General features: G+C 38.7%; 2 protein-coding genes across 2 annotated transcripts in view; both read left to right on the top strand.

Moving 5' to 3' along the window:
• Nucleotides 1–18,098, top strand: part of LOC129810014 (uncharacterized) — a 58,011-nt gene extending 39,913 nt beyond the window's left edge. Inside the window, exons 9-12 of the mRNA XM_055860226.1 lie at nucleotides 176–288; nucleotides 605–720; nucleotides 792–981; nucleotides 4,394–18,098. Coding sequence (XP_055716201.1) covers nucleotides 176–288; nucleotides 605–720; nucleotides 792–981; nucleotides 4,394–15,120 — 11,146 coding nt within the window. The 3' untranslated portion in view covers nucleotides 15,121–18,098. The remainder of the gene's footprint in view (nucleotides 1–175; nucleotides 289–604; nucleotides 721–791; nucleotides 982–4,393) is intronic.
• Nucleotides 18,014–23,172, top strand: LOC129810013 (FERM, ARHGEF and pleckstrin domain-containing protein 2-like). Its single transcript, XM_055860210.1, has 5 exons — nucleotides 18,014–18,017; nucleotides 18,664–18,810; nucleotides 21,424–22,289; nucleotides 22,374–22,787; nucleotides 22,849–23,172. The coding sequence occupies exons 1-5, from the start codon at nucleotides 18,014–18,016 to the stop codon at nucleotides 23,170–23,172; spliced, it is 1,755 nt and encodes a 584-aa protein (XP_055716185.1).
• The last annotated feature ends 2,208 nt before the right edge of the window (nucleotides 23,173–25,380 follow it).

The following is a 25,380-nucleotide window of genomic DNA, read 5'->3' as shown; positions in this document are numbered from 1 at the left end:
GCATAATAAAAAAATGTTAATTGTTTCATCACATAGCCAATAATGTTATAGAAAAGTTTCTCTTTTTTTTGTGGGAGAGATGAGAAGACCAGTGAAAATAAATGACGAGAGATGGTGCCAAAGAATTGTCACATGAGTTTGGGGTGACATCCTCTTGTCTTTTCTTGTCTCGCAGGTCTCAGTCCTTTCGTCAGGGTACTCTCAACTCTGGTAATAGAAGTCAATCGCACACTTCTTGCAATGTGAATTCCAGCATTTCAGCTCATCCCTTGCTACCCATAGAGACTGGTTGGTATTTTTCATTGATTTTTTAATTTATTTTGGTGTTTTATTATTTACATACATACTATTTTTTTATTTATTTATTTTTTTAATAATTATGTCTTTAATGTTTTCCTTTGACTTTACCAAATGACAAATGTGTACATAGTGTGCCAAAAATCTCTGTGTTTTTCAGTTTTTCTTTTTTATTTTTTTCTAAGAATCAAATTGTTGTGATAATAAGAATAGAATTTAGTCAAACAGAGGAGAGAACGTTTACAGTAATTTGTTAAAGTGTTTTGATAATTTTTTTTGAATCGAAAACCTTTGTTTGTTTTAACAGCGGAATGGGATTTTCGCAATCAGAACAGCGCCTTGACGACGCCTTCTCAGATGAGGAAGGAAGCGGATTCCTTGGTTCGCCGACAAGACAGTCCTATCGGCCACATGCGATCTCAAGTGAGTTCTTTTATTTTTTTTCATAAAAATTAAAAACAAAATGTATCTACGTCGTATTTGGTAACTTGTAGGTCACAGCAGCCCAGGTGGAGACCTATCAGATGAAGACTTTTGCGGCGGAATCTCCACAAGTTCAGGACCACCTGGACTCGAGTCGCTCTGTATCTCCGGGGGGCACATGGACTTCACCCCACCACCACTACAACAACAATATTCACGCAGCCGATCGGGCTCGTGCACATCAAGACGCTCACAGTTCCGGTGAGTCACTATTTTTCTTTATCAATATCCCATTGGTTTTTTTATGTTTCAGTTTCAAATTTTTAAAATTTTCTTGAGTCTCAAGATACCTTTTGAAAAGTTATACGGGCTTCTGACTAGAGACTTATGGCTGGGACTTAGCTAAGATAAGTGCATCTTCACCAAAGCCCTAGGCGCGACAGTGCGCCCTCTTTAGTGATTTAAATCGTGATTTCTCGTATCTAAAATCCGTTTTTTCGGAGTCCTCTTCTCCGACTGAGGAACAGTAGGGAAACATTGGGTTGTCCTAGGGAGCACTTTGAACAACTAAGAACGCGGATTAGAAGCGTGGTACAGGGTCTTAAGGGGAAGCTATGAATGTGCGCCTGTGGTTGCCTCGAGTTCGTTATAGGAAATAAATCCCTTCTAGGTCTTGATTACATGACCACGTTACGTTACTCTTTATAAGAATGTGTCTGTTGAATGTGATTTACCATCCTTCCTTCAAATACGTATTCTAGATTTCGTATGGATTATTCGGAGTAGCTAGTACCTAGTACCTAGCTTCGATTTTAATGAGTATGGGAGTTCAGGGAGGGTTAGACGGTTAATGGTGTGAAGGAAAAAGCAAGATAAATTTTTTAAAGCAGTATTCGTCAGAGGAGTCTATTGGTATAACTTCTTTTTCCGTAAGACCCCTAGGCACTACGGAAACTCCAAAAACATTTATTAATACAGAAATAATTACTCTAAACGTTTGAAAACGCAATTGATATTTTCATCAATCAATATCAATCTTTATAAATTTTACGAATTTTGTAACTCTCACTTTTTTATAATGTAAGGATAAAAAGGGATTATTATACATCTTAGACTGTTTTTAGAGAAGTAAATTAGTTAAATATCGGGGTGAGAATCCTTTAATCCTTACAAGGATATTAAAAATTTTGATCTAAACTGGAACATTTTTTGCCACATTCAAATACAGAATGTACGACAACACAGGCAAGGGTACCTATGGTTTTCAAGGACCATGCTATATAAAAACAGGACCTAAGGACTCTTACCAACTCATTAGGGATATAAACTAATAGTTGAGGGCATTTTTATGTTCAAAATCATTATAGTTTATGTAAAATTAGGGGATAGTTTCTGGATTAGTCAATTCATTTCATCATAAAAAGACCGAAACTTTACGGGCATATTATAGACAAACGAGATGATAAAATAGAAAAGTAGGATGTGGATATCATTCTAGAAATATTTAAGAATCCTAAAAGATAAATTGGAAATCATTTGGTCTAGTAGTTTACGAGAAATTAGGATTTAAAGATGATTAGGGCAATAGAGAATAATTGTACGAGCAAACTCAATGACTCCAGTATGGGAATTCTGTAATTTTCGTGGCATTGTCACGCGTGAGTTCGAAACCTAACAATGCCATTCGAGCTTTTTTTTGTCATATCATATGAGTTCGAAAATGCAATTCTTTGATTTTTAATGAAATCCCTTTACTTGATGATTTTAGGAAAATACAGTACGTCTTGGTTGATTTGCTTAACAAAATTCATTTTCATTTGAATTGCCAGAAATCTCAAACTTCTGACAATGCCACGTGAGCTAAAATGACAATGTCACGGCTACAGAATCGCATTCTCGAAAAAGCTCTCCTAAGATTCGAACCCAATTTGCCATATGGCATTGCCAGAGCGTTACAGAATTCCTCTCCAGAGCATTCACACTCCGTGTCAGCATCGGTCAGCACATTTTTCTGTCACAAATAAGAATTGCAATTTTTATGTGAAAATGGGAGAGAGTGATTTTTATATAAAAGGGTGAAATTTTTGTATAATAAATCAGATTGCGATCCAAAATCATCGGTCTTTTCCTGGTCCACTGCTCAGCAGCACGAAAAGTAAGTAGTGCTTCACTTCTAGAATTCGCATCTCCCATTTTGGCCAGATTCAGCGACAATATCATTGCCTAAAAATCTCAGCGGCCAATTGGCTCCATCCTGCCATAAGGACAGCGGCTTCTCTTCAAGAAGCCTCACGATTGAGGGCAGAAGTTTTGGGATATTCGTCTTTAAGCAAATTTCCATTGAGGAATTTATCCTCCTGAAGCATTTATTTGCCGGACTGCAGGGCTAGGAAATTTATTTCCTAAGCCTGAGTTGAAACTCTCTCGAGGCACCCCCGGGGTAGCCTATACAAGGGGAGATTATTACTGCCTTAAGCCCGGTGGCTCGAAAGAGCCGTACAAAAATACAGCCGAGAGTCAGTCCAAACAGAGGACGAAATCCTCGGAATTTCTTAAAGATATCCCTACCAGAGCAAGGGAATAGTCTGACCGGATTCGGACTAGTCTCTTCCTCTTGATTAGGCTTATTAGCTGAGCAGGAGCCGTTTCATCAACCGCTTATCCCTATTGGGGTCGCGGTCCCATGACATCCAAATGAGCAGCCCACGTTTGTCGATCCTTCGCCACTTCAGAAAGATGTTCGGGTTCGATCTTAAGGCGTTCCAAGGCAAGCTTCTGAATTAGATTCAGCCACCTTTTCCTAGGTCTCCCTCGAGGTCGACGCCTCCTTACAATGGCTTGGCGAAGAAGCAGCTCCTCAAATTTTAGTTCCTCGCGAACGGCTACATTTCTTACTTGATCTCGACGAGTGATGTTAATATTATCAGTAAATATAATGTGACAGCCCGCCAAAATTTCAATGTGTCATCATTTAAGCACTAAGTCTCACTTTAAGTCTGAGAAGGTTTCTAGCTCATCGTCAGTCACCAATTAAACCATCTTGGTGAGGAACTGACATGACCCGTATTACCTTTTTAAAGCGGTAATCAAAAGAAGGAAAACATTCTTTCTAAATCATAAATTATTGCTTTTGCTTAAATTTGACAGCCACATTTATTAAAATATTTTTACATCGATTATGAAATCGTCAAAATGGGAAATAAGATGAATAATTTGAGACTCAAGAATACTTGAATCCTTGTTTTTTTTTTATCAGATATTTCTATACAAATATTTTCAACGTAACAACCCTTTATGGGTTCTTGATTTCTCGAAAAGACCATAGCCGGTGGTAATATACATTGTGCACATTTTTCTATGAGTTCTTCTTTGTGATTACATGCCTTGAGCAAGTGAAATCATTAGAGAAGTCTCCTCCGTACAGATAAAGAAAAGAAAATTAAGGAAGAGTAAAAGTTTCCTTATGTATTAGGTTTTTTTTTATTTATTTCTCTCTCCTGCATACTTTTTATTTGTGTCCATATACTTTGCTCTTCGTTTGTGTTATTGATCTTTGGAGTTACAATCAGATGGAAAAAAATGTATTTGGAAATAAATATGTCTATTAATTTTCTTTCGACGTAATTTGATAACGAAAATAAATGGGTTCGATTGGTGTGGTGGAATACAACAGGATTGAACCATCGCTATGCCCTTGTGTCGCCCAAATGTCAGCGTCGCAACAGCAAATACATCTCGGAGGAAGCCAGCAGTTCTATGGGGGAGGAGATAGTGTCATCTATCAGCCAGGAGAGTGTTGTCCTTTCGGACATTCGCACTCAGCCGGTCCGTTCAACGGGCCCAGCTTATGCCACCCCAGCCCATTATAGCAATACGTATTCGATGTCTAAATCCTGCAGTACCGCCACAGATGATACAGACAATGTTATTTACACTGATATTAATGACATTTATGGAAATGCGAGAAAATATGGGTCACAGACACCTGTTAAGGGTAGTTCAAAAAGTCAATTTCCAGGGGTTGCCACAGGGACGACCACATCGATTGGTCGTGTCGATGATCTCTATGCCACGGTTAATCGAAAGAATAAGACGATAAATAGAATAAATGCAGCTGCAGTAGCAGCAGCTGATGCTGCAGCTGCAGAAAAAAGACGAAAGTCCGATGAATTTCTTGGGGATACTTCCCGTGGGTATGCCAATGTCAGTCACTTGACCAATGGTCAGGTAGATTTTTATACCAATCGATACACCAACGATAATACTGAGTATTCTGATCAGCAGAGTTCGTTGGGACAAAGCAGGGATAAGGGTCCCATTGAGACAGTCCAGAATTACGATTATAGTGCTAGGCACTCACTGGGCAATATTCGTACCAACTACGAAATGTACATAGCTCCAAAGTCTACGGATTCTGACTTAGAGAGTTCAATTTTGGGTAAGAAAAATTCTTCTGAACGTTTGGAGTATGAACTATCGAGTGCCAATATATACTCAACTCTTCAGTACAAGATGTTCGATGGAGGTGATACGGGTAAGGAGTCTTGGTTGAAGAGTGCTTCGTGCAAAGAACTCTATGATTGCAATTTCGAAGAGTCTGGTGAAGCTAAGCGTAAAGCCGGGGACTTTTCCTACATTAACGCTTTCGATAGAGAATTTCTTTCGTCTGATCGCATTGATTCCCCCATAACTCGCTATGATGACACTAATAGATCTCTCTATGTGAATAAGAATCACTCTGTTGATGTCAATGGAGACTTTCCAATCTTGGAATCTAAAGTGTACTCTTCGAGTTATCCAGGGAGTACATACAATACGATTGATCATTCAAATCGTCGAGGACAGTACTATCAGAATCAATTTGACTTTCATGGATCTCATGATGATGTCTCTCACGATAGCTATGAGCTTTTGGAGAAATCTGACGATGAACTTTATGCAAGAATTAAGAATGATCATTCAGAACCACATTCAAGATCCTGCTCACTTGATTCAGGAAACTACATTCCAACCGATGACGAAAGCGTTAGCGAATCGGCTTTCTTGAAGTACCGTGGGGAAATTAAAAGTAGAAGTGTGGCTGATATCATGGACGATATGTTCTTGAATGAAGATCCTCGGGATCTACCACGTGAAAAATTATGCGTAAAGTCCGATGGAAGCTTCTACAACAAGATTAAGTACCAAATCGGATCGAGGACGTCAAGTCAGGAATCTCGTAGTGACTATTACGAATCAAAGATCTCTAAGAGTAGTGATTCGAGCAAGAAATCCAAGGATAGTGTTTATCACACGGATAGTAAGAAATCAAGGGAAACAATCAAAAGCAAACATTCTGATAGATCTGACTACAATTCACGAGCATCGAGTCAAGAGAGCAAAGAATCTTTTGGCGATGGCTTGCTCAAGAATTACGAAATGCCTACGACAACCGGAAAGAAGATCAAGAATCTCGGAAAGAAAGTTCAGCAGTATGAGAGAAATTCGAGTCAAGAGTCTAAGAGTGACTATTATGATGCTAAAATGTCACTACCTAGTTTGGAGAGATCCTCACTTGATGGGAGTGAAGATGTGGACAGTGATCGTGCTATCTACAGCAAGATTAAGGTGAAGAGTCACGATAGTCTGTTGTCTGAGATGAAATCAACAAATTATTACAATTCTCAAAGCAATTACTCCACATTCCCAAGCAATAAGACTCACAAAACGTCTCATGTTCACTCAATTAGCTTGCAGAATGTTGAGATTGAAAGGAATGCTAGATCTTATTCCTATCGATCCAATGAAAATACACCAAATCGTCAAGGTGAGACTATTGCAACTCAAACCCATAACCTTTGGTCGAGGGCAGTTGAGGATGAGAGTGATGACTTGGACAAAGAAGGGAGCTCTTTCGATCGGGAATTTAGACGAAAATCTGACAGTGACAATATCTTCAGCTTCGACAAAGATAAGATAGAGTCACTAACTCAATCTTCAATGGATTCGACAACAGCTCCAGAAATGAACAAAAGAAGTCCAGAATATCCTCTAACTCCAGAATTAATGTCTGAGTTTGATAAACTGAAAATCGACTCTCCTCATGTTATCAATGTAAAGTCCACGAGGAAAGAAGAACTAATGGCGAAAACTCATTTTGAGGAGTACAATCCCAAAATGATTCTAGATTCTGTGTCACATGGATCGGGATCCTCCAATCCTTTGACTTACATACACCCCACTGTCGAAAGGACAAAGAGTGATCCGAATTCACTAGCTAATCGATCTCGTCTGGGATCAAATTCAAGACGTCACGTTTTGATGCATCAGAAATCTATTGACTTAACTCCAGCTGATTCCAGCGATGAAGAGTACTTCTACAAACAAATACCAAGTGCTCCTCCGCTTTGTCAGAGCCATCGAAGTCATTTTGAAATGCCTAAGAGCTACGACGTTCCCGTCGCGGTATCAGATATTCCAAAATCAGGCTTTGAGATGCCAAGTAGCTTCTTTAAGGAATACGAAAAGAGATGTGGCAAGGCTATAAAGGAAGATATTCCTTACGTTTTGCATAAGAGGCATGTGATGAATGGTACTGCGCCATCGCCAAATGAAGGTAAGCTACCAAAGCATCAGAAGGCCAAGAGTCCGAAATCACCAAAATCACCACGATCACCAAAATCTCCTAAATCAATAGAAGCCAAAGATTTAGTCAAGGACAGAAAGCATGATCTCTTGTCTGCAGATATCCTTCCCGATCTTCTCGATAACATTGAGACAGAGAGCGGTAAGGGATTCCTTTTTACCCAAAACATTGATCTATCGAAAGTTGATCCTGTAACTCTTGAAGTAGACAAGACTTCTCCAGTAATTCAACTGTCTAGTCCAAAAAGAGACATCACCAAGAAACTAGACCCTAAAATGCTAGAAGCACTCAATAGCAAACTCTCCCAAATTGAGAGTGATTCAGGAAGCACGGAGAGCTTTGCACGTGAAGCAAATAAAGCTCTGACGACTGGAGAAATAAAGCTTCCAGAAGCATTCTATCAAATTGAAGTGCCAACAATAAGTAAAAAGGATATTTCTATTGCTAAGCGATTGCTTAAGCCTAGAATTGCTCCAAAAGCTGGAAAGCAACATGTCAAGGGGAAAAACAAAGCTAAGATTAGAATCACATCATTTAGTTCTGATGATGAAAGTCTTGATTCTGATGATGTATTCGGCTCAACTGAAGCCACTCCGACTAAATTGGAATTTTCACCACCACAATCGAGAAAAGAGATTGAACCGATCCTGAAACTTGAACAGGATAGGATTATTAATGCCTGGGGACGTGGTCAAACCATGAGTTCGACTGAAATCGAAGGTTCTCCACCGCAACAACGTCGTTTGGCTGATTTGGAGAATCGATATCACACTCATACGTCCATTGATACACCTTATCAAAATCAGTCTGAACTACGAAGGATTTCAGAGAGATCCATTTCAATTCCAAGTTCAGAAGAAGAAGGGACAGTTACGAGGAAAACAGAAACAACACAAATCTATCACATGACCGAAACAATACCCTCGCCAATTCTGGAGAGTTGTGAATTTCTACGTACTGATGATGAAGTTTATGAAACCTGCAAGGAAGATAGAGACGTAGAGGATGACTTGGCCTATACCTTAATCACCAAAAAGGATTTTTCAAAGTCAGACGCCAAAGCGAGGACAAAGTTGATTGAAGAACTAATTGATTCATCAATAGTCATGCGATCTAAAGGGCATGCTCCTATTTTATTTGCCCATGCCAGACTTAATTTATCCGAAGGATCGGCTTTTGCTTCCCTTCAGAGGCAGAAGGCAACTCAGGAATCTCCAGATTCCGGAAGGAGAGCTAAGAGTCTCGATACTCCTGTAATTTCTCTTCATAGACTACCCCCTATGAATGCGTTTTCATCAAAAGATGACACAGTGGGATTCGAAGAAGAAGCTGATGTCCTTGAAGAGAAACCTCTTAGTAGGGAAATGACAATCCGAGAAGATGAAGACATGGCTGAAAGCGTTCAGTCTTGCATGGATTCTCTTCCATCAGCAAGAAGTGTCACGAAATTCAGTCAAGGAAACTTTGACATTCTTAAGAAGATTCTGATTGACGAAGAGGAACGGGAACTACTGGATCGGTTGAGGTACATCGAGAGGATTGCTCTTCAAGGAGTGAAGATTAAGGAGAAACGCAAGTCAAAGTTGAAATTGAAAAGTGGTGATCACTTGATCTTAGATATTCCCAAATACCGCTTTGACCCATTTAGTTCAGGTAATAGTTCACGCAAAACATCTCCAGGAGTAAGTCGAGCCAGTAGTGTTGAAAGTACTGGAAAAGCAAAGAAGAAACCTGATAGTTTGGCATTGAAAACCGTAGGAACGCTTACTCGAAAAACTGCAGCTAAGTCACGATCTGTTGAGGTTCAGAAGACAAAAATATCAGGAGTTTTGACGAATCAGAAATCCCTACCGGATATTAAGAAAACAGGTTCAAAAGAAAAACTCTTAGCACCTCGAGATGAAGGGGTTAAGAGGGCTAAAAGTCAGGAATCTGTCAAAAGGAACAATTCCAAGGAGAAACCACCAAGAAAACTGAGCAAAGACAAGAGTCGATCTCAAGAGGAAAATGAATTAGATATTGCAAAGCGCAAAGAGCGTCAACAAAAATTATATGAATCTGCTATGAAGCAGACTATTAATCTTTTGAGTCCAGTGAAGGACAATTTACCAGCTTTTCCTGCTCCTGAAGATAAAATTTCTGTAAAGACAGAAGGAGATAAAATTATAATAGAGACAGAAATAAGGAGCAAGGCTGAGGATCATGTCTTTATAGCGAAATCACCTAAAAAGTTAGATACGTCTCTGGTAAAATTTAGTCGAAGTTTCGACGACACGACGAAAACCACGGAGAAATTGGACAAAGCTAATAGAAGTTTCGAAGATCGGAACAAGTCGGTGGAGGAAGCTTCGGACAAATCGGACATTGGTGAGGATTTTGTGTTGAAATCTCCAAGGAAAATTATGAGAAGTCAAGAACTTAAGAGACAAATTGAGGGATCCGTTGTGCATAAGAAATTTGAAGGAAAGTCTAAAAGTTTGGAAAAGAGACCTGAACAAATTCATCAGTATTTGGACATTGAGACAAAGACACGAAGTCTAGATAAGAATTTTGAATTAAATACCTTTATTGATGCTGAGACATCCAAGAAGAAGACAGTTCAAGTTGAAGTTCATCGAGGTGCTAAAGCAGAATCTTCAGATAGCGATAGATACAGGAAATCCACTGATAGTAGTGAGAGTAAATCAACCAGTACTTCTAAATCCTGGACATCTCTAGATGACAGTCGCATTTCTGGAGGTAAACAGGAGAAGTCTGGTGAACGGAGATCCCTTTCTCAAACTGATGAATTACCTGAAGAAGTTGATATGCAGGCCATAATTTCCGAACGTAGAAACTTAGATCTGCTCAAGAGACAATCACTACCATCTGAAGATGCGAAGGATACCGAAGAGAAGTCCCCTGGTCCGTTATCCCATGGGAACAGTGAGGAATCTCTAACATCTGTGAGTGACTTAAAGCCTGGAAATGAAGCAAAAGTTAGTATCCCCCATCGTGTTCCTACAATTGAATGTGAGGAACCATCAATTGAAGAAGATGTAGATGAAGAGAAAACTCTGAAGCCAGATAAAGAAGATAGTCTACTTAAGTTGGGCTTGGAGAGAAGTCGCAGTGATGAGACTGCTTCCTGGAAAACATTTGAATGTGAGGAATATGTTGGCAGTGTAGGAACTGATGCATCAGATATCTCAAAAGCTTCAACTCTCAAAGGTGATCCTTCGCTGCAAATGCAGAACACATTGGAAGATGCCAAAGATTCAAATTTTCTCGAGCCTGAAGATTTTGATATGAATATTATTGTGACGCCTCCGGATTCGAGTCCTTTGGTAGAAAAGATGCCACTTCCTGGAACACCTAGTGATGACAGAAAATCAGATTTGTCAAAAAGACGTGGTGATATGCTCAGAATAACTGTAGAGAGGTCTAGAAGTTCGGATACTGCTTCATCCTGGACGAGTGGAGAGAAAGACACAAGCCCTGTGAGGGGAGAAGGACGTGACAAAGGGTCTATGGATGAGGAATCTAGTGTGAGTTGTTCAATTTCACGTCCATTAGGAATTTCGCAAGATAACTTTGAATTATACGATCAACAAAGGTGCAAAGAACTTCGAGACACAATGCTAAAGAAAGAAGCTGACCAACAACAGGAGACTATCAGGACTCCAACCCGTGAAAGGAAAGCCTCAACACCTACGCTTGAGAAGCAAAGTCCCATTGATCTGGAATCAGGATCTGAACTTGATCAAGATCCAATTGAAATGAAGATTGATCAGATTCTGGCTAGAAATGATAGTGGAGAATCAAGTTCTGGTCAATCAATGGGGAATAAGAAAATTAAAATTATCAGCACATCAGCTGATAATGTTCACAAGAAACTCTGCAGAATGTCGGGAGATGGTAGTCGATCCCCTGACAGAAGCACTGGAACAGATACCAAAAAACTTGTAGCGACTAGGCTTTCCAGTAGCAATGGTAAAAGTTCTCTGGAGAGTAAATCAAGTTTGGATTCCAAAGGATCTATCAGTGTTGAATCAAAGGGTTCTTTTGAGACTGAAAGTAGTTCTGGATCACTGGGAATGGCTCAAAGAAGGGGAGAACTGGGTCAGAGGGAACAGCAGTCTACGTGGAAACCATTCCCAATTGAAAGTTCTGGAAGTTCAAGTATTGAAGAGAACTGGGCACCTCCAGATCAAGAGAGTTATGAAAAGTACGATATATCTATACAACGTGGAGTTGATGACCTGTCAACGTTTAAGCCTGTTCTTGAGAAGAAGGAATCCTCTCCGGATGAGATGAAGGAAAGCGATTCAAGTGCTCAAGATGATCTCAGTGATTTTACTACAAATTTTGGATACCCTGCGATGACAACAGGTTTAGGATTGAGTATCAATCCTACAGATATTTTGGGGTATGGTACGTCATTTGCTCTGGGAAGGACCCTCTCGAGGATCTCAGAAAGAAGTACAAATTCCGAGAAGTCTAGCATGGAAGATGATCTTAGTAAAGCCTCCACACATTCTGGGAGTATTAGAGATGAATCAGTGGTTTCAACAGACCACCAAACAAGTTTCAGTTCTGATCCGCCCAGTAACACAAATTTAGCGTACATTTCCGATGCTGATCGACGCACAAGTGCTGAAATGCCAGATATACCTTGTGATTCGGCAACTGTGGATCGTCTGTCGGATTTGTATGCAACTGGTGGTGGTGGTAGTTCATCTTCCAGTGGAAGACAGACTGGAAGATTTTCAGTGACAAACGTAGGGGATGGTGCTGAGAAGACAAAAATAGAACAGAGACCAACACTGCTAGATTTCTCAAATGCAGGTAGTCAGGATTCTGAGGATTGGCCGCTTCCAGAAATACCTTACGATCATGTTCCAGTGGCAAAGATTCCACTTGCCACAGATTCACGACCTGTGCCCAAAAGTTTCGGATGGAGGCACAGTATGTCTATGCAGTCACAGGATTCAGAAAATTGGCCATCACCTCCTGACAGTGGGGATCTTGAGACCCCAATTGTTGAGAATATTGAGACTTTCTATTTGAGTGAACAACAAAGTGCTACTCAAGTCATGGTGGATTCCTTTACTGATCACACCCCAGATGATGACGATAGTGAAAACCGAACACTAAATGAAGACAATCAATCGAATAAAGATATACACAAGTCCCCTACAGTTTCTGTAGTTCTTCCCTATGAAGAAACTGCCTACATGTCCGCACAGTCTGAATATTCTACTGATCCTGTAACTTGCCTGAGTAGTACATTTGGTTCAGCATCTTGCCTCCGAAGTACCATTGACGTTTGTAGTTCTAGGAATACCTTTACTTCTTCGAAAGATGTTCATCCTTCTGATAAAGTGATTATATCTCAGCCAACGAGAACCCCACAGAATCAAAGTCCTAATTCTCTAGATGATGACTTTGGGTTAGCTGATGATGTATTTGGTCCAGGAACTGTGAAAATTGAGATATCACCAGACGATACGCGTCTTTCTGATATCCTGACCGATAAATTATCCCGAGGATCAAATAATTCAGACACATCCCTTGATGATATCCTTTCGGGATCGACATTCATGGATGAGACCGTTAGAAGAAATCTTGAACCGAGACTTAGTAGTGGTTCGTGCAAAAAATGCAGTCACAGTAGTCACTCAGAGGAAGAAACAAGTTCTTTAGGAACAGATCTCGATGGAACTGTGAAGATGGGTCTTCAGCAGAAAAAATGTACTCATAGTTCTCATTCTGAAGACACGTCAATTGGCTTGAGTATTTCTGAATGGTCAACAGGGACTAATACTGTCCGACAGTATGCTAATCTTTCTGGAAGTGATAGTTTATCTGCAGTTTCGAATCACTCAACTGGAGCTCGAAGTGAGAAATCTAATCATACAAAATCGAGTGTTAGTTCAATCAATAAATCAACAGAGAGTCTCAATGAGAAGAGTGCTAGCTTGTCGGGAAGCAAAAGCAAGTTTTCTTGTGAGAACCCTTCGGTTGAGGGTGGAAAATATGAAGTGTTTTCCAATTCGGAAATTTCTTCAGGAACTACAAAGAGCGATGATACTACATTGACTTTGACGGAAATGGCACAGTCAATAACAGAGTGGTCTACAAGTAGTAGCAAAACTTTGGTGGCTCAGGTGGACTACCCAGACTATGCAGCTGAATATAAGGTTGACAAGAAGACTCTGTCTATTGAGTACATGCCATTGAAGCCACCAAAAATCGTCAAGAAGCAACCTTCTCCGGGAGATGATAAAGATTCTGGGAGAGTCAAGAAGACCTCTTCTACTGAGAGTCCTCCTGAAGAACGACCACAGAGAGTTGTTCCTCCACCTCCTAGAATTGTAGACATGGAAGCGAAACCTCAATATCGCAAAGGTATTGTTGAAACTTCTGTAGCTTCGAAGAGAAAGTCCTTGGAATTAATGTCGCAAAGATATCAAAGCCAGGATGTTGTATCAGAGAGTGAAAACCTTCCACGTGCTCTTCCAGTTGTTGATGAACACCCAGAAGGTGGAGGGGACATTAAAGCTTTCTTAATGCGTGAACCTAGTCCATTCGATAAACCTTTAATTAAGCATCACAGTTACGATGACAAAACTCTATCTAAAAGTCAAATTCGAGAGTATAAGTCATCGAAAGTTAGACAGAGTCAATCATTCCATGAACACATGATTGAATCTGCGGAGTTTCCGAAGATTGAGGAAGAAAAGCTTAGTTCATCGACTACAACGCACAACAGTGAGACAACGAGTACAGACAATTCTTCACCTATGCCATCTCGTCCGGGAAAATTAGTCCAATGTTCACCTTATTACTCAAGCAGCTTGAGCTCTGAATCCCCTCCGATTCAGGTCTTGCAGAAACCCCCGAGGAAGTCTTCTATTCCGAGGAACGTTATGCCTAAGAGTCCACCCAGTGGAAATGACACAGACAGTTCTTTAGACTTTAGGCAGCAGGATCCTAAATTTAGAACTCGGGGGTATCGCAAGAGGAAACAGGTGCCCGCTAAGAGAACTAGACTGGATAGAGTTACTCTTGAGCACGAAAGTTCAGAGTGTTCTGAAGGGTATTTCCAGGAGGTAGATTCAGGAAGTTCTGACATGTCTAAGAGAGAATATTGTGAACATGAATACGTTCAGTATTTTGAAGAAGAACCTGAACCTGAAGTTCCCGAGGAAGAAGAGGAAGATGATGTAAGGTATGAATCGTATCCAGGAACTTCCTTCTCTACCAGATTTGAAAGTCTCGATATGACTGAGGGAAATGTGGATGAGATGGGTTTCCCAAAATACGATCGACTAGGCCATATTACGAAGCCTATGTATCGTCAGGACATCACACCACCATCTTCCACTCCTCCTATAAAGCCTCAACGCCAAAGGAAGCGTCAACTAAAGCGAGAAGATTCCACATCAATTACTCCATCATCGTCAATGATTGAGCCTACCACTCGCCGCAGACCGGACTATGCTGTTGAAGGAGCTAATCCCGAATTGACCTTCCCAGAAGACATCTATTATTCCAGTGAAGACAGTTTTGCCGCTGGATTTTCCACACAGATTCACGTGCAACGAAAAGTTGAACTGCCATACCCGGACTTCTTGTCGGATCATGAAGACATTGTTGACTATCCACGGGTGAAGCCACCCACAAGTCAATCAGGGGAGTCTGAAAAGAGTTACGATGGATCGGAATTTGATATGAGAACCGTTCCACCACCAATGTTTCTTGGTGATTCTGAAGACTTGAGTGACAATTAGAGCAACCCACCATTTCTTCGATTTTAACTGCTGCATAACAAATCATACCCCAAAATGCATCCAAACAAAAACCCTTTGTATGAATCCAAGACTGATTGCATCCTGCAGCACTCGCACGAACTGATTAATCATTATTTTTTCTGTTTGGAAATGTTTGGATGATCAAAAGAATTATATATTGTCTTCTATTCGAATTCTCGCAAGTGTGAATTCCGGGATGATTAATTATTCAGGCCTGGAAAATATTCTTACGTATGAGGAAATTGTGGCAAAATCTTGGGCAACCAAGCCGAACCCAAAGGAAAAGGTGACACAATCCCGAAACAAGTGTTTGTTAGAGGGTAATGGTGCTATTCCAGTGAAAAATGAACATGACGAGGACAGGGGAAAATAGTCGAGACAGGAACCAACACAAAGACGATAATGCAGAATCACTTGAGAACAGTTAAGTGCTAAAAAAAAAGGTTCATTTTTCATTGGAATACCACAGTAAATATTTACCGTGCTGTTCCAATGAAAAGGAGAAATCGTTCTCTTGAACACTTTTCACACATGACTGTTCTCAAGTACTTCTGCATTATCGATTCTTCTTTGTGTTTCTTTCTTGTCATGACTGATCGTTATAGAACACGACGAAGTCAGGGGAAAACAGTCGAAACCGGAACCAATGCAACGCAGGGAAAAATCGATAGTACAAAAAACCTTGAGAACAATAAAGTGCCAAAAGATGTTCAGGAAAAAGATTTCGCCTTTTCATTGGATTAGTACAGTAAAGATTCACTGTGCCCCAATCAAAAGGGAATATCTTTTTCCTGAATGTCTTTTTTTTTAGAACTTTACTGTTCCCAAGTTCTTCTGCACTATCGACTTTTCTTTGTGTTGGTACCTGTCATGACTATCATGAACCGTTTTGTCGAAACAGGAACCGACATAGAGAAAAATCGATAGTGCAGAAGCAATTAAGAACAGTAAAGTGCCAAAAAACAATGTTCAAGAGAAAGATTTTTCTTTTCATTCCTCATTGGAAAGGCATTGTAAAGGCTAAGTTGCTTTCTCCAATGAAAAATGACAAGGGGAAATCTTTCTCCTGAACATTCATTTTAGTACTTCACTGTTCTCAAGTACTTCTGCACTGTAGACCTCTCTCTATGTGTTGGTTCGTGTCTCGACTATTTTCTCTGGTCGCTGCCGTGTTCTAAAACCGTGGAGCAGTCGAGACAGGAATCAATACAAAACCAAGTAAAACGAGGACAAGAGAAAACAGTTGAGATAGGAATCAACAGAAAGAAAAGTCGATAGTGCAGAAGCACTTGAGAACAGTAAAGTTCTAAAAAAGCATGTTCCTTTTTCATCGAAATAGCACAAGAAGTCTTTAAGGTGCTATTCCATTGAAAAGGGGAAATCTTTCTCCTGACATTTTTTTTAGCACTACTGTTCCCTAGTGCTTCTGCATTATCGACTTTTCTTACTGTTGGTGCCTGTCTCGACTGTTCAACAGTGGAACAGTCGTGACAGAAACCAATACAAAAGAAAAGTCGATAAAGCAGAAGCACTTAAGAACAGTCATGTGCTAAAAACATGTTTATTTTTCATGTGAACAGCACCTCAATGGAAATTAAAGATAAAACACAAAAAAGACAACTAAAATAACTTTCTCATAAGTCATTTAAACAGTATTAAATATTTCCAGTAACACCATTTTACGCCAACATTTTTAAGCAATTTTTGCTGCACCCTTAAATCATGTAAAAGTTTTCATGAAAAAACAACTATGTAGTATTTTATGGTAAATACAAATTTAAAAAAAAATACATTTGTCCCCGATTTAAAGGCATATTAAAAAATACGATAAGTATTTCAAGAATGAGATCATGACGTTAATGTGGTTAAATGAGCAAGGTAGAGGGTGTTAAATTCAAGGATTTACGGAAGTATATTAATAAAAATATATTTTACAACGTTTTTACCATTTTGTTAGAATTATACAAGAGTATATAAGAAATATATAATTCAAAATATATAACTCAAATTATTGAAAAAAGACGTAGTTTGTGTGACAGTCACAAAAAAAATATGAAACGAGTTAGATGATAGAATCAACCACAGACATCTGATAAAATATAATTAAAAAAAAGTTTAAAAAAATATAAAAGAAAAGCGAGAAGGTATTTAAATAAAAACAATAAAAGAATTATATATTAGAAATATTTAACTTTAGCTAAAATATTTAGTAAAAATATTCTTAAGTATCTTCTTCCATTGTAATGTGTCAAATTTTTTTCTTATTTTTATTGGCCTACATTTTGAGAATTATATTGCAAAAAATATCGAAAACAAAAAAATAATAAATAAAAGAATTTTAAAATATGTGTTATGCAATCAAAATTTGAGAGATGATGGGAGCATTAAGAAGCACAGGAATTTTCTGGCTTCTTGAGAGCGTTACTGTGTCAAAAAAAAAGAATTATTTTGCAAAAGGATTAAAAACAAAAATTATTAAAAATGAAATAGTGCCAATTAGATGATGCAAGATTTATCTGTTATTGCATTCACCGAAAAAAATTAAAGAATATTTAAAGAAATTAAAAAAAAAGAGTACACATTAGATGCGAAATGGATGATAAAAAAATATTGAATTGTTATTTATTAGATGTTTTTAAAAGAAAACTATGAATCCTTAGTACAAATTATTTGGGATTCCAACGTTGATGGAAGAATCAAAGATTCTTTTTCGTTGATTTTGATTATTTTAACCCTTTATAATCTTATTAATCTATCTGCTGTGGAAAGATGTAATACAAATTCAGAAAAAAAGTCATATTAAGTCATAAATTAATAATATAGAAAGCATCTCGTGTTATTTGGGTAATTATTATAAGGAAAGTAATAACGGATGGGTAAACAATAAATGAAGGATTTAAGATCTACCCTTAAAATCTTCCACATAATAAAAACGTAAAAAAAAACAAAAAAAAAAACAATGAAATTTTTCTAATTTTAATTTTTTATATAACACGAGGCAGTTTTTTTATTATTTTGAAATTTAAAAAAAATATGCAAAAACATTTAACAAAAAAGTGCAAATGTTGGATTTCTAAGAGTAAGTTTAAGAGTAATTTTTAAAATGTTGAATAGATTTAAATAGCATGTTTGTTACTATTTTTTAAGATTTATTTATTTTTTTAATATTAAAATCTACGATTTTATATTATTTTGTAAAAAGGTTTTAAGGATATGTGAATAGAAAAGGGATAATCAGCGTTGGGTTTAGAAGAACAACGATTTAAATCAGTAATTAAAGTTATCGAAAACATTAGCTTTAAAATATTTTAAACCTGACGTTGAATATCGTGAATGTCTTTGTTTTTTTTTTCTTTCAGCACATTTTATTGTTATCTGAAACTTAAAATCTATGATTTTAATTTATTTCTTAGTAGTTGTATTACTGTCCTGAAATTACATAGTTATTTTAGATATGTGGTTACTTGTAATACAATTTGCAAATGGATCTTTTAGCTTAACAGTATCATTCCTTGTTTTCAGACAATTACCATGGAATAAACGGAAACGTTTCCTTGGATCGTCGAGGTGAAGTACCCCAGTTCACTAATCGGTACGATTTATCCTTGGGATCGGATAAGTCATCATCTCTCTCTCATTCAGAAAGGGATGCTGGAAGCTACGATATCCGTAAGTGTATTTCATTCATTATTATTATTCATTGTGGGGTAGTTTCACGCATGTATGACTTTCGAAAATATAAAATTTTGAGATAACAAATTAATATACAAGACATCTACTGTAAATTTTAAAATACCGTAGTTGCGGTGAGCATCATCTTTAGACCATCTTTAAGTGCCCTTATGGTCTCTGAACCCTCATTTCAGTTCTAGATTTAAAGGAAAGTTTACGAAAGCAGGGGTACAAAGTCACCCGCATCTACGGTAGCCAATATCCAAACGAAACTATTTGGACTTAGTAAGTCTGAATATAGTTCATGAATATTTGAAAAATTTTACTTAAAAAATCTTCAGCTGCTTGAAACTACCCCACCTGAAGAGGACCTTTAGTCGATGATCAAAGGTATCGTAGAGAGAAGTGAGGGGTGTTAATTCAGTTCGTGTTGGATCGCGTTAGGAAATAAAGCGTGCGAACGAAAAGATTTTGCATAATGACATTATGCCAGATTAGGTCAAAATCAGGAGGGAGATCTAATAACCTTGGCAGAGAAGCAGAAGTCGCTTCTGAAGCCAGTTTTTAACATAGATTTCCTTGTACATCTTGTCCCATACGATAAATGTAGTGCTGCATCGTCCACAAGAACAGATGGATGGCTACGTCAGACATACACTATGTAATTCTTCGGGAATTTGTCGTAGGGGAAAGCGCGCTACTTTCGGACGATTTATGCTTTGCACAAATATTTTTTTCAATGTGTTATAAATGAATTTGGCCAATTATAATATTATATTTTAATAGCTAGTCCAATGCCTCAAATTTTCAGAAAAGAGCTATGGGTGAAATCCATAAGGAACATAGAGAAAAAATTGAATTGTCCGAAGCTTGACTCGTCCGAAGGTAGCGCACTTTCCCCTACTTCTTCTACCGAAACTTGCTAGACATTCCTGTACGTGTCTTTGCTGTAAATCACGTTTAACGACAGTTTCGTCGTCCATCAAAATATAGTCTTGGAATTCTTTAAGAAGGTGGACGAGCACTTTAAAAGTCTTTGTCGGCCCGATGAGGAGCAGCCTGAGCTTTGTAGGTTATCAAACCATTCCTCTTCTTGATTTTCTGAACCAAGGTCAAATGTTTTCCCATCTTTTTGCCAACATTTCGCATGGAAAGAGTGGGTTGCTTTTCGAAAAGCTCAAGCGCTTTCTTTTTCACCCTCTTGTCCTCAATCACAGGCTTTCGATTACTTTCTGGCTTCTGATCAAGCATTGGCCTGAGATCAATGTCCAAGAAGGAGTACCCGCGACGAATTCCCGATTTTCCCTGTAAATCCTCATTTGGAGTAGTAGACAGACAGTGCGGACAAAATTTCAGAGACAAATCACAGATTTGACCACTGGGGAAGACGCGTTGAAGCGTCGAAAGCTTTGGCAAAGAATTTTGTGTTTTCCTGTCCAGAAAGGATTGCACCCCCTGACGCATCCGGAGGGAGTTCATCTCCTTGACCTTCTTATACGAATTGCCGTCAGTAATCTACCGAAAATATTGAGTTACTTGAATCGAATAATCCAGCATAATTCGCATAATGAAAAACAAAATCCAAGGCAAACTACGAGTAAGTTCATGTCAAGCGAAGGAGAATTTTTTCGTACCTTAGATCACTGGGACGAACGCGCTAAGTGTTCTAGGGAAAGCAGGGTATTAGGCCATTTTTTTTGATTTCGCGTCCTCGAGGCATAAAGTCTCTCCTTGCAAACTTTCCTTGCGAACCAGATGACTTTGATGACTAGATGACCACTCTGACGACAAGCCGGTCATCTGGTTATCTAGCTGGTCATCTGATTTGCTAGGAAAATCTTTAAAGGGAGATTTTATGAAAATCAGAGAGTAGACCTCCGTCCAGGTGCGTCAGTGATACCTCTTTTCAAGGACAAGAACAAACACAAGATTATTTGCTAAAGCTTTCGGCGCTGCAGCGCGCCTTCCTTAGTAGGAAAATTGTGATATTGTCTGCAAAATATTTCAACATACCATCATAATGAGGGTAGTTAAGTGAATGATTTACTGGCATACTTCGTTCCGATTAAGAAAAGGAGTCTCTGAAAAGTCTTGAAGTGCATTTCTTCATTCATACATTTTTAATCGGTTGTCCCAATTGTGGTCTCGGGCATAGGACATCCATGTTAGCATCCCAGGCCTGTCGATCCTCCGCCACTTCGATATGTTCGCAATCGATCTCAAAACGCTCCAAGACAGTATCCTGAGATCAAATTCTTAAACGTAACCAGTCATAACTGGTTCCCAATTATCTAAACTAAACCAATTATCTGAACCAATTATATCGTACAATACTCCATTTTGTATTAATCCGAGACACTTTCCCTTCTTTGAAACAGCGAGGCAAACTTATCTGGTTACGCTTGTCAATTACTTCTCTGAATTTGCTTTAACTACCTTGTCTGGGGAAGTCTTTCCTTCATTCATCCGTAGAACATAACGTTTTTCACTCGATTCCTGTAACCGCTCAGAGGTACCTCATATAGGTAGCTTTTACTCGCGATCCTATTCTTTCGGTCATTGACCCAGAAGTTCATTTCTTCACAAGGAATCTTTCTGATAAATTTCCAGACCAAGCTGAAGCCAGGGTGAAGATTGAAGAGGAGAATGCGAATTATATGAGCGCCAATAACAATTCCCGCCAGACAAATGGCGGAAGTACAAGTAATACGGCAACTCTTGAGTCTCAGGATGGTGGAGAGGCCCGTAGGAAACGATGGCCCACTGATAGGGCATACTTCCTGGCTAAGGAATTACTTATGACGGAACGCACGTACAAACGAGACTTAGATGTTCTCAATATGTGGTTCCGTGAAGAGTTGGCACCGGATGATGTTGAATCCCTTCAACCGCTCTTCCAACTCATGGAGGCCATGATTCAGCACCATGGCGTGTTCTTGCGGGATCTTGAGCATCGGCTGGTGCTGTGGGAGGGCCGTGGAAGTCATGAAACTCATCGAATTGGAGATATAATGTTGAAAAATATGGTAGTATTGCCACTGTATGAGGAATATCTGGAAGCCCATAGGGACATCTTGCATCACTTGGTGGATTCTTTTGACAATGACGAGCGCTTTCAGCAGCTCTACCGGGAGTTTGAGCAGCAGAAAGTCTGCTACGTTCCAGTGGGGTATTTATTGCTTAAGCCATTCCACCGGCTTCTGCACTATCAATTGCTGCTGGATCGTTTGCTGGATCACTATGGGGAGGATCATTTTGACAGGACGGACTGTCATGGGGCTCTCATGATGCTGGGACGCACTACAGATACAATTAATAGTTTGCTTCCGGAAAGTGAGAATTATGTGCTCCTGTGTGAGTTGCAGAGGGATTTGGTTGGGTTTGATCAATTGGTGCAGCCCGGAAGGCGCTTGATCAGGCAAGGGTGTTTGTTGAAACATTCCAAGAGGGGCCTCCAGCAGAGGATGTTCTTTTTGGTAAGTCTGCGGCATCTGTGGTATTTCTTTCAATTTCAGAGTTCGGTTTTTGTGGAGTCTCTACGAAATACTGTTCCGTTTTAGTTTTCAGATGTTCTGCTTTACGCAAGTAAAAGTCCCGTCAATCAAACATTCAAAGTTCTTGGCCATGTGCCATTGCGTTCTCTTCTCACGGAGAATGCTGAGCACAATGCCTTTGTGATTTTTGGTGGTCAGAGAGCAATAACTGTGAGTGCTGGAACGACAGCTGAGAAGACTCTTTGGCTGGCTGAGCTGGCCAAAGCGTCTTCGGATGCAAAAACACGTCCCCATGTGCAACTGGCAATGGGATCTCTGAAGAATTGTAGTTCTTCTGAGGAGGGCCTAGAGACTTGTGGTCTCAATGCTGGTGCAGTGGTTCCGGGGAAGACTCCCCCGTCCAGAAGTAATACATCACTTCACGTTTGCTGGCACCGTGGGGCCACTGTGGGACTTCAAGATCACTTAGTAGCGGCCAATGTAAGTCCTCTTTCTTACAAATTTCACAAAGCAGAGGATGTCTGATTAACAAATTTTGCAGAATCAACTGTCAGGATTTCTTTTGAGAAAGTTCAAAAATAGTTCGGGCTGGCAGAAATTGTGGGTGGTTTTTACGTCATTCTGCTTGTACTTCTACAAGAGCTATCAGGATGAATTTGCCCTGGCCAGTTTGCCGCTATTGGGATACACAGTTGGTCCTCCGGGAGTTCAGGATGCCCTCCAGAAGGACTTTGTCTTCAAGCTATCCTTCAAGAATCACGTTTATTTCTTCCGTGCCGAAAGTGAACATACATACAACAGGTGGCTGGAGGTTCTGCGGAGCACTACTCAGACGCAGGACTTCAAAAATTTATCGAATAACTAAAAGAAGGAAAGGAGTCGAAGAAGGAGAGAATTATAACAATTGTAATTATATACATTTCTGTCCCAGTAGATAGTCATAGAAAAAAAAGGAACAAATGTCAAGACAGTTGTACGATGGTAATACACATTTTATGTATGATCTTTTATTTCGTATCTTCTTTTTCAGTCAAGAATGTCCTGGCCCGGAAAAGCAAAGGTAAGGTATTAAGGGCATTGTGGATGCTCTTAAATAAGGACTTAGGCCAATGTCTTAAAATAAGTCCTTAATTAAGTACTTATTAAGGCCTTACTTAAGGCCTTAACCAAAATGGGGAGATAAACCAAAACCCTTTACTTGAGTTTTAGACTAGCAGATTCGATGCTGGTGACAAGTTTATATTTGGTGAAGCAAAGAGGTGAAGATGGAAGCCAAATTGAGGAACTATCCCCAACAGAAATCGTTTTTCGAACGCAAAGAACTAGAGTTTTCTCGAAAATTTGTAAAAATAAGCCCAATTATGATTTTGAGCTTATTTAAAAATCAATAAAAGGGAAAAGGAATCCACTTACGATCTGTTTTTCGAGGAAATCATTGTGCCGATTTATACGATTTTGTCGGATTTAGACAACGGGTACAAAAACATTTTCATGAGTCTGAGTAACTTTAAAGGAAATTGCACTTTAAACTTAAGGTTCACAAAACGATGTTCTTAGAGACAGAAAAGGCCTTTAGACTTAATACGCTTGAAAAATCAGAATAAACCTTATTTTAATCCGATTTTGATGATTTTAAATGGTTCAAACAGTACAATCCGATTTAATTGGATTTAATAGATTTCCGAAATTATTAGCTTTTTTTTGTTTTAAGGAAAATTAATTAAAATCTTTCGATTTTTTTTTAACTTATCCTATATTTCTTCTTTCTTATCCTATTTTACAGATCTTTAAAATTAGATTTCGCGCAAAGTTTTACGAATATGTTGTAGATATTTTTCTTTTACCGATCTTTAATCCAAATTAAATGATTTTCAGTTTTTTTTTTTAAGTTCATAAAATCTAACAACAAACATTTCAAAACAGTAAGAAGCGTCTTGTGTGAAAATGACCTTAAATTGAAATATCTTTTAGTGTTTTTAAATTATTTTAAGTTTATTATTATTACTATATATAATAACTGCTTTTGAGCTAGTGCCCTCGAAAGCATATTTCTGAAGTACAGAGTTTAAAGAATTTCGTATTTGAGTAATAGCGGCCATCGCCGTCTTAGCGTTGGTGACAAACCTCCAGAGTGAAAACGGTGGAAAACTCTTTATCAGGTTGTATGTATGAGCCATCTGCATAACTCAGAAGGAGTTTACAAAAGAAAAAGCAAAATAATCGAAACAAAAAGAAAAACAAAACACCACCCTAAAGCGGTCTTCAGACTAGAGGTTTAGCCCAGTTCCAGATAGTCGGCATTTTCTAAATGACAAGCATTTACAGAGATTCTTTTTTAAAAACACACTAAGTCAATTGCTATAATTATGCAACATTAAGTAAAAATTTTATCAAAAGTATAGCTTATTGATAAATTAGAGCAGTTAAGCCATATAGCTAAGCCTAGGTCTGAATCCCGTATAAGACGCCAAAAAGCTTTGAATAAGCCGCCGTTTTTTCTCTTTTAGGAAGTTCGTTCCACTTATATTGTGTTTGAGGTTTTGCGTGCAAATTTTTAGACACTATTTTTAGCCTCGTGGTGGAAGGATTAGTCAATCGCAAAGGATTGTCCAGGAGCACCGATTTAGTTCTAAATATTAGCTCTAAATACGCGTGGAGGTTCCTTACCATGCTCCCGGTACCATAAGCCGTCCATTTGATGACGGCTAATTCAGCCGCTATTGACGTGGCCCGTTTCTGGGCAAGACATGTATAAGTATTTTTATGCCTCGACTCGATTAATAATAATAATAAGTTCGTTCCAGAGAATTACTCCTTCAATGAAGAGGGAGCAATGCAGAATATGGTTCCGCGATCCCAGCACAACGAGGCACGAAGACTTTATACAGTTTTATACTTTTAAGTTTTTATAGTTCTTAATTTTTAATGTTTAATTTTTCAACGTTTAATATATTAGAATAGAATAGTAAATTCTAACTTTAAAACAAACAATATTAAAGATGTCCGAGTGGATAAAATTAAGCGTACAAATGGTACAAATGCAAAACCCTTAAAAGAACGGTTCAGGCGGGCA

Source organism: Phlebotomus papatasi, chromosome 1 (assembly GCF_024763615.1).
Source record: "Phlebotomus papatasi isolate M1 chromosome 1, Ppap_2.1, whole genome shotgun sequence".
NCBI classification, from domain to species: Eukaryota; Metazoa; Arthropoda; class Insecta; order Diptera; family Psychodidae; genus Phlebotomus; species Phlebotomus papatasi.
Note: the sequence above shows the minus strand (reverse complement) of the source record. Positions and strands in the feature narration are given on the sequence as shown.